The sequence below is a fragment of the Pocillopora verrucosa genome, chromosome 7 (assembly GCF_036669915.1).
Source record: "Pocillopora verrucosa isolate sample1 chromosome 7, ASM3666991v2, whole genome shotgun sequence".
Classification (NCBI taxonomy): Eukaryota; Metazoa; Cnidaria; class Anthozoa; order Scleractinia; family Pocilloporidae; genus Pocillopora; species Pocillopora verrucosa.
In genome coordinates, this window is record NC_089318.1 from 12,875,885 (window position 1) to 12,885,426 (window position 9,542).

At 37.7% G+C, this 9,542-nt stretch overlaps 1 protein-coding gene across 1 annotated transcript; it reads right to left on the reverse strand.

Moving 5' to 3' along the window:
* Positions 1-710: 710 nt before the first annotated feature.
* Positions 711-9,142, reverse strand: LOC131795929 (uncharacterized). The gene is made up of 6 exons (XM_059113538.2): positions 9,061-9,142; positions 5,758-6,053; positions 5,463-5,577; positions 3,455-3,491; positions 2,667-2,793; positions 711-2,323 (listed from the first exon to the last, which is right to left on the reverse strand). The coding sequence occupies exons 1-6, from the start codon at positions 9,134-9,136 to the stop codon at positions 1,802-1,804; spliced, it is 1,173 nt and encodes a 390-aa protein (XP_058969521.1). The 5' UTR covers positions 9,137-9,142; the 3' UTR covers positions 711-1,801.
* Between the last annotated feature and the right edge of the window lie 400 nt (positions 9,143-9,542).

Below are 9,542 nucleotides of genomic sequence, written 5' to 3' on the forward strand. Positions count from 1 at the left end.
GTTCCTATTTGCACTGTCGGCAAAATGTCATTAATTTATGATCTCTGATTTGGATTTTACCTCCAAAACATTCCGTGCTATTTAAGTTATTCCAACCTTTTCAGACACGGAGATAATTTCACTAAGTTGACGAATCGCGATGTAGGTGTGCTCTTGAAATATTTGCATCGCGGAGACGTCTTTCATAACAATATTGGCCGAACAGCAGCGAGTAAGAGGGCAATAAAGTAGAAGTTACTAGATATAAAAGTCGTCCTGCAATCCTTGAAGAAAGGAAGTTCTCGACAAACGATAAATCAGGCGAAATCCGTGACCACTTTTCTCGAGGGTTAGTGAAAACGTGGTTTGTGATGGGATTAATATAGGGATGATTGTTTCTTCAGCAACGTTGTAGAAGGAGTATCTTCAAAAAGAAGGACGAAAAACAAGTGAAAACTAGAAAATTTGATGGGGATGATTTTTTCCCTTGAAAGTAAATTACTCCTCACTTTGGTATTCAGCAAAGTATAGCTTTTCTGAAAACTTAGTATATCAAAGCAAGTGATATGTTAAGGTCAATATTTGCCCCGGATAAATTTTCTGACATATAAATCAAGTTTTACTTTATAGTGATGTTGAACTAAATCCAAAGCCTACGTTAACAGCATTTGCTTTATTTAACACAAAGATTAATTAAGTGAATTGGGCTTAAGGCCATAAACAGGCTTATGGCCATCTTTCGTTTGTTGATGCTGTTATTCAGAAGTTATTTGCTACTCTAAATTGTCAACTTTCTTTTCATGATGCTGGTATTCGGTACTTGAGAGACCAATAGCTAATTACAACCAGAGTAAAAGAAACTAACGATGGGAGAAACAACAATAACAGCTTTTAATAAAAAGGAAAAGGAGCTATGAATTTTGATAATGCGGAAGTTAGAAGAATAATCATTTATTTTCGATGGGAAATACCAAGTTTTCCCGTTTTTCTATACCTACCGGAGAAAACCTTTGGATCTTTTCTATTTCTTCCCTCAAGCCTATAAAAGATCAACTGATCGCGAGAGAAGAAGACATGCTTACCAGTAACTAACTATAGATATGAATTTCAGAGCCAGCCGGAGATATGAAATTGTCAGAGTCAAGCAGAAGGGTGGATAAATAGGCAGAGCGGAAATAACCCAGGGATACGGGCTTGCACAGGAATAAGGAAATGTGGTAAAAAGACGCAATAGGCATCAAGAGTTAAGGAGGAAAGTTACATTCAAGTATCATTGCATTTCGGTGCCACATAGGATTTTATTAGATTAGCATCCCGTCAGACTTTCTGGGTATGGGTTCTGGACATTCTACGCTTATCAGTTAACCTTATATTAAAAATTACTCAATCGCTGGTTTATTCCGCTGAGGACAACGGAAAAGTCCTCTGGAGCAGGGTATTCTATTCTAATGAATAATCGTTCACATAAACATTTAGGCTACAAAACATTTTTTTTTTCATTTCAATCCTTTAAAAAGAATGATGAGGTAATTTTGGCATGCTAAAGGCAGGAATGAGGTTGAGAAACGACGAATCTTCGTGCCCTTGTTCAGAAACAAATTTCAAGGAATTTTCCAGGACTTAGATTGGTTTTTCCAGCCTTTGAAATTGTAAGAATGATGTTTTAAATAACAAGAGAAATAGGTATCAGCTGACAATTGTAGCTTAAACGGATAAATTATTAACTTTCGCTGGTACAGATTCAAACGACTCATACAATGTGGACATATTCGATTACCAAAGCATGCAAATTCTGTTTTATAAGCTGAGTTTTTCTAATTCATCACTGTACCAGGATGTATCCCATGGCTTTGATATGTTTTATCCCGTTATCCACACCACTTCGACTTGCCTCATTACCACTAGTGTTCGAATCGTCAGGGTTACCACCTGTGCCAAATCCGATCCTTGAGTCGCACGAGGAACACTCATTCTGGTTGTTGCTAACAATACCAATTCTGGTTTTAGAATTTTCACTTCTACTACAAACAGCATTGAACCCTTCTTTGTTGCAGTTGTACTGTAATGAGCCTTGCGAGCCAATCAACTCTTTCCACTTGTCACGACCCAGTGAGGTGGCGCGGTATTGCCCATCAGCGATCAGTGAGTGCAGAGAGTCAGCCTGCTTGTGAATGACAACGAACCTGAGCTGTTGGTTGATCTTCATACCGAGGCAGATCTTAGAGAAGGATGTGTTACAGTAGGTGGGCAGCTTTGTTTCCTGCTCGTCGAACCCAGTCTCTCCTCCGGGGAGGTTGTATCCTTTATAATCACTCCAGTAATGTGCATTGTAATGAAAAGTGGTCTGTAACAAAAAGAGTCAAAGAATCCCCTCCTTGCTTCTTTAGTATTCATTACTGGTATTATCATAACTAATAGCACTCGCCATTGTTGTTTCCAACCTTAGAATGATCATCTCAACTTGCATCTTCCTCAAAGAGTTTTTTTGACTAATTAAAAAATGTATTTTCAATTGGTCAAAAGAAAAAGAAAACGTGCAAGTCACTAATTTTGTCTTCTTATAGACCTATGAGTATTTTTCAAGCTTGATGCTATCTGTATTAGTTCATATTTCCTGTATGCTGTTTAAGTTTATAACGCTGCAAGATTTATGGCTGTGCCATAAATCGGCTCTAATTATTATATACCATATTGCCGTCCATCTTCATGACCGGCGTCCATCCTCCATCTCCACATCCAAAATCTCCCATGTGACAGAGAACGGAGACTGGTTTGGAGTCCAAACGGAGGGTGACCAGTTTACTAACATCAGACCTATTTGCAATAATTAAGAACCCTAACTTACGTATCAAAAATAATGATTTTGTCTTTATGATCTAATAGATAGATGCAGTCCCACAATAAAAACAAGTAGATTTGAGTGCCTCTCAGAGTAAAGATAAATATTTGTTGCTAAAATGCCAGCCTTCTCCTTCTCGCTCTATACATGTATATCTCCTATCGAATATCGGGACTTTCCCTTTAGAACGCTTTTAACGGGGAACTGAGATGGGAAGGTTATTTTATGTCTCATCGCAAGTGCTCCATTTCACTGAAAAAAGACCACTCGTGCTCAACAGTCTCTTCCAGTCTCGCAGTCTACTCAACTATACCGCAATAGTAGAAAGAAAACACGACAACAATGGGAAGAATACAGCATTTTTGTTGCTGTTGCTCTTTAATAACGTTTACAATATTGCACGTATTAGTTGTTGCATGTGTCTTCAAAGATGAGCTTAAGCATTAGAGAAGTTTGCATAATGGGTTATGTCATTAACACAAAGTTCTACTAACATAGGGGGAGGGGGGGTGGAGAGGCTCAGGTAATAATGTGATATCATTTGCATCGAGAAAAACAAGTGATCTCGTCAAATGGTTTGCTTGATGATAGTTTTTGAGTTCAAGTGACAAAAAACATGTTAGGAAACAAACTTACCTGTACATTTCATACAATTCCTTGCACGACTTCACGGCTTTGGGAAAAAAAGATGATTTGGAAATATCAACTGGGTTAATAATTAAAATTAGCTTTCGTAAAGAGTTTCAAAGCAGACGTTTCGAGCGTTAGCCCCCTTGTCAGAGCTCGGGTAGGATATTTGGGATGTAAGTGTTTTTATGCAGAAAATGGAGGTACGCTATTAGTGTGAACATGGTGACGAGAAAGACAAGAATAAATTAGTTGAATGAAAAGCATTCGTTGATGCCGTAGGGACTAAGAACGCCGATTTGAAAGATTTTATTTTGCTCTAGAGTTTTGCGACTTTCCGAGCTGCCTAGATGTAGGGAAAGGCTGCAGATTGCCATGTAAATGATTAGGGAGATTTAAGTGTCTAGCGACTGGTCTGGTTTGGATGCGTCCTTTGCCATTCCTTTCGATGTCGCGAAGTTGTCCTCGGGATCGGTCACCTAGTCGTATACTGTTTCGCCAATGTCCATATTTTTGCATTAAGTGCAAGCTATGCAATAGATGACATTGGCAGGGGTGCACGTGAAGTGATCAGTAATCTTAATGGAACCCCGGGTCTTGGTGTTTTCTCTACGTAGTGAATGAAAGGACAGGTTTTGTATCGTGCGCGACCGCATTTGAAAGTTACAGGTTCGTCATTAGTTTGTAATGAACTTCTGACCAAAAAGTTGTCTTTTTCACGTTTGAATGAAATAAGTAAAAGTTGCGAAAAGATCAAGCCAGTCTCTGAATCATGTTGAAGTAATTTAAAACGATTTTTAGAATGACAAATTTCACCGTGTAGCTGTGAGGCATCTTCCTTCTGTGCCGTTTGTAGTGCTGACTGTCGATCAATTTGTTGGGCGTATTGGTGGCCCACTTTAACAACAGAAACAGGATAGCCACGTTTATCAAAAAACTGGTACATTGCCTCTGAACTGTCGGAAAAATCAGAGCCGTCGCTACATAAACAACGAAGTCTAAGAAAGCGAGAAAAGGAACAGAATTCTTGATGTAGGATAGATGTGAAGATAAATACAACAAGTGACGATGTGAGTCTGTAGAGTCTGTAGGTTTGTAGTATTGGCAGTACAGTTGAAACTTTGATATCTAGAAAAGTCAAACAAATGTCGGAAATTTCCCAGGTATATTTTAGGGCTGGGTGATTGGCAACTGTTATAATTTGAATTAGCTCCTCTCTGGTAGCCGGAGAAGATAGCGCCGATACAGTCGTTAATTAAGCGACCGTAGAGTCCAGGTTTGGGGCCGTTGATTTGACTGAAAAATTGGTGTACGATAAAACCTACGAAAAGATTGGCGTAACTGGGTCGTAACTACGCCATTAGTTTTTTTGTAATAGTTGTCCCCGAATGAAAAGTAAATAAGTGTTAGTACTGGTTCGGCGGAGTAATGTTTCAGAGCCAGGTTCCTCAACAGTTCGTCGATCAAGTAAATGTTGTACGGTAAGGGGCTAATATAAAGTATAAAGAGATATAATATCCATAGTGAAAAGAAGATTGTCTTGGCCAAGGAAATTAAAGTCGCGAAAAATTTCAAGGGCATGTTGCAATCACCTTTTAAACTATAAAGTGCACGTGTAGTGTCACGTGAATTTCGATGTCCGCAAAAGTTCGGACATTGAGTCAACCACCCACTACCCGTGTTCGAACCTCGACTTCGGTATTCTGTTGATAATAATTTCCAATGTCGTGAAGCGTTGCTATGCTCAAAATTGACTTTTTTTATGTATCATATGTTTGATTATGTATCAAGCGAATTGATATTTCTCTACCGCTAACGTAGATGCGAATAATATGGCAGGAAGCGTTCGAGCATGAAATAATCAAACTAATTCTGCGCGCGTACAGTGATGTATCTGATCAGGTATTTTCAGGGAGTTGAGGGTCAAAGAGATTGTTAAATAAAACCACTTCTGATGGGAAATTGGTGCTCACGAATCGCTGAAAAAGAGATGAGGGAATACTGACATATCAGTTACCTTTCTCACAGTATTCTCCCACGAAACCCTGTGCACAGAGACAGTCATAAGAGTTGAAGTCGTAATTCGGGATGCAGGTTCCTCCGTTTTGACATGGCGAAGAAGAACATGGAGACTGAAATAAGTCAGGAATATTGACCATTAAGACCGACGAATACTTGAACAGTAGATGCGACATATGAAGCATATAGTTTTAGAATTACCAACAGCATTTCCGTTCAGAGCGTCATTTTCATCTGTTTATGTGTTGATGCGAATGAGATACATACTGCTTCAGAATCAAAAAGGTTCTTACCCGAATAGACAAATGATGCGAACTCATGTTTTGGCTGTAGTTCTCGGCGTCGGCTCTGTTCTTATCAGAAGACAATAATTCGCACCAAAGCTTTCCATCTGCTCCTCTAGAGGCGGCCATGTTTATTGAAAGGCACAGGGTATTTCTCACACATTCAAATGTGCAATCAAACATGTCGTTCGAGGTAAACATTCCAACTCGAGTTACGTTCAGATAATAGAATTCTTCTTTTGAAAACTGACGTTGTTTAAATGTCTGTCTGAGAGGACGCCATCCTTCTTCCGAACTTTTTATTCCTGGTGTGAGAAACACAAGAGGAATGTTTTTGTCGAATAATGCGATAAAATTCTCCTGAATATACAATGTACAAGGCTATAGAAATGAGGTTATCGCATGACAAAATCGTTGTAAGGTTTCAGTCGCTTAAACCTTAGATTACAATAGATTATTACAAATGCCTTTACGAAGGTTAATAGGCCTGCCTATTAAACGTCTTGTGTAAAAATATATTGTAGTTTTGGTGTAAATTTCGATAGAGATCACAGGTTTCGCTGAGGATCGCCCGGTGCCTTTGGTCCAACTAATAACATCTAATTGCCAAGCAGTTTTGGGACTTAAAATATATAAAAGACAAAAAAAAAACCATTAATATACAGGAAATAGTAAGAGTATTTACCTAGAGAAAAGTTGGCTGCGGCAAATATCAAAAAAACAAGTAAGATAAAACGAGATTGCGCTTGACATCCGCAGACATGACTGATGGCCAATTAGACAAAGGTACATTCCTGTTAGTTTGCTCTATGGAATAAATACTGACTGAACTGTGGTTAACTTTTCTGTTGCTCACCGGCGACACGGTTGGCTTGTTTTTGTGCACTAGCAACATAGGTCACGCACCACGCAGAAAACCGGCAACCAGTCGATTCGGATTAGCTGATAAGACTGTAATTCAGCTGATAAGCTGATAAGCTTCGATTCAATTGAAGGAATGAGAACCTTTAATTTGTTCAATCAAAATTTTAATGAGTCAATAGACATAGAGGGTTTTAGTCGCGCTATGGTCACAGAATCGACAGTTTTCTTCTGGAAAGAACAAAACGGGCTTTATGTGTATTGTAGCAAATTGATGACAGTCACTTAACCTCGCAACTAATTAATTATACAAAAATGTAGCACATTTGAATCCCTCAAAAGACAGGTGAGAGTAAAGAAGTATACACGCGAACAAGAGCAGACTTGCATCTTGAAGGGATAGAGGAAAATTAAAGGAGAAAGAACCAACACACTTTTTTTTTCACTCGAGTGTTAAAAAAAATTATACATCACCTTTATTAAACGGACTATAGTTAAAAAAAATGTCAAAAATACTAATTGCAAATTTCAAGGCCCTCAGATTTCTACCCACCCGCATGTTAGAGCTCAAAGGTAGGTGTCAGATCTACTATACTTAGATTCCTTGTCATTCCGTCGAAAGATGGCTGATGAGGCATCGACCCACTTATTATCGACTGGTTCAAGTTGTACATCTTGAGAAATTTGGCCTAAACATTGAAATTATTATGTTCAACTTACTGCTTTTTGGAATTTTTTGTTTTACCTATTGGTTAATTACCTCGCCCGTTAACTGAGTAAGTTACGTATTTGTAGTCCAGTAGAGAGACACAAAAACAGAGAGAACGAGAAGGTAGATGAGGAATAATTTAGCACATTTTGTAACTAGCTCTTGTTACGCAACGCTTTGCCCGAAACAACAGCTGAGTGGACAAGCTTGAAAATGTGGTATTTGTCGTTCACAAAATGATCTACTTTTTATCTATTCCTATGTATCTTCCGTTGATGTAATCATTGTATATAGGGTTTCGTACGAATTTTAAATTGCAACATCTAATAAAAGATGTCGCAGTTTGTGATGGATATAAATTGCAATTTCCTGTACTTTGCAATTCTCAATCGGTTTGTGTGGTTAATTATCTTCCCTCTTATGTGCTGAAGGTCTATTCATCAAAGCAGAAATAACTATAGAAAACAATGGCTATTATATCAAGGCTTCCATACTCATATTCAGACGAACTTTTTGTCATGATCATATATCCACTCTAAGACTATAGAATATTATAATTACAACACATTGACCGGTGACGCACGAAGTTAAAGTGTATTTAGACAAAGGCACTTGGTGGCTTTAAGTCCTTTTGAAATAAATCGCCAAAACACGTTGCTGTAAGAAAACAAGATCCTTTGACATTAGCTTTGCCTGTTACAAATCTTCTTGAGGCTTTTAGGAAGATTGTCGCTTTTTTGACCTTTGACAAAAGCTTGACTACAAGGTTTGCAATCTTCCAGAGGTGAAATTTCCATATTGAATCACCACTTCATTTTTACGGCAAAGTAGCAGAGGAAACTTTAATTTCGTCGAGGCATTAATAATAAATATATTTCCCTGAAGACAAGATGATCGTAGTCAACAGGAATGGAAAGAAAAAGAAAACGAAATGGCGCATGAAATCAGTTTTTTGTCTATTATGGCCATTCCGAGAGGTTTTCTTTTCACGAGAAAAACTGAGTGATCGATTGAATAAGAGGCGAATGATTTTAAAAATTACGTCCCTTACTTGTGGCAAGTAATGAAAGCGTTTTCCTTGTGTCGTCGCCTAATGTTTCAATAAAACATGATTTTACATTTACGGCAATTACTGATGTAAATCAAGTATGTACGAATTAGGGATTAAATAAATTTCAATCACAATATTCACAACAGCTATCCCTTAACCTTGCCAAATGAACCAAACCAGCGAAAAAAATTAAAGTAAAAAAGTCTAAAGTAAAAGCAGAAGAATTTGATATTAAATCTTTCGATACTGAGAGTTTGATGGCTTGAAATCTGTAATGTTGTAAATCATACAGTAATACTCTCTTGAGACAAAATAATACTATTGATACTCTGAACGAAGCTTGACTATGAAAAGGCTAAATATGATAACTATCTTTCTGTATGCATGTATTAATCCAGCGTGCTGCATGAAAATCCTTGCAAACACATAGGGGTAGTTCTCAAGCCCTCGACAACAGTTATCGCATTCGTATTCCGAGAACACGATATACAATGCCAAAAGGTTATGGCGATGAGCACTGAACTTTCCTTTACAATAAACCAGTACTATTGAATGCACTGACTCGTGAAAATTGTGTAGGCACAGGTGTAGCTGGGAATCGACAAATGTATTTGGTCTACCTTATTGCCAAGCATTTTTGGGATTAAAAAAAAAAACTTCGAATAACAAAAAAAAATAACAAAATGTTTACCTGAAGAAAATTGGGCCGCAGAGAAGATCGAAGACAAGAAAATCAAATTGAGATAACGCTTAAAAACAGCAAACATAACGAATGGCTGACGCACAGGGGCAGCGTTTGACTGCACATGCGCCTAAGGTGCCGTTTGATGGTCACGTCCAAGTTGTTTGTTGAACATATTAAAAGTTTTTGCTATTATTAGAAAAACCTCTATAAATAGGTGAAATAAAAATATTTCATATCATCTTAAATATTTAGAAACGATGAATTGAAAAATCATGTACAAATTTCATTGCCTACAAATTTCGATTCATTCACGTCTAAAAGATCGAAGGCAAGTTTTAGGTCAGCGACGATTGAGGTTTTTATCACCTGTTAGCCTATCTCATTTAATAAATTTACTTTAAGGGATTATCACTCAGTTATCCCAGCTTCAAAAACTCATTAATAATTCATAAGCCCATTAACCTATCAAATGGTAGATAATAAATCAC

Excerpts from the sequence above, each read along its gene's own strand:
- LOC131795929 (XM_059113538.2), bottom strand. The coding sequence starts at position 9,136 with ATGTTTGCTGTTTTTAAGCGTTATCTCAATTTGATTTTCTTGTCTTCG. Across the intron at positions 3,492-5,462 it reads GGGAGAATACTGTGAGAAAG|CCGTGAAGTCGTGCAAGGAA; the intron begins GTAACTGATATG and ends TTTTTCCCAAAG. Across the intron at positions 2,324-2,666 it reads TGAAGATGGACGGCAATATG|ACCACTTTTCATTACAATGC; the intron begins GTATATAATAAT and ends TTTTTGTTACAG.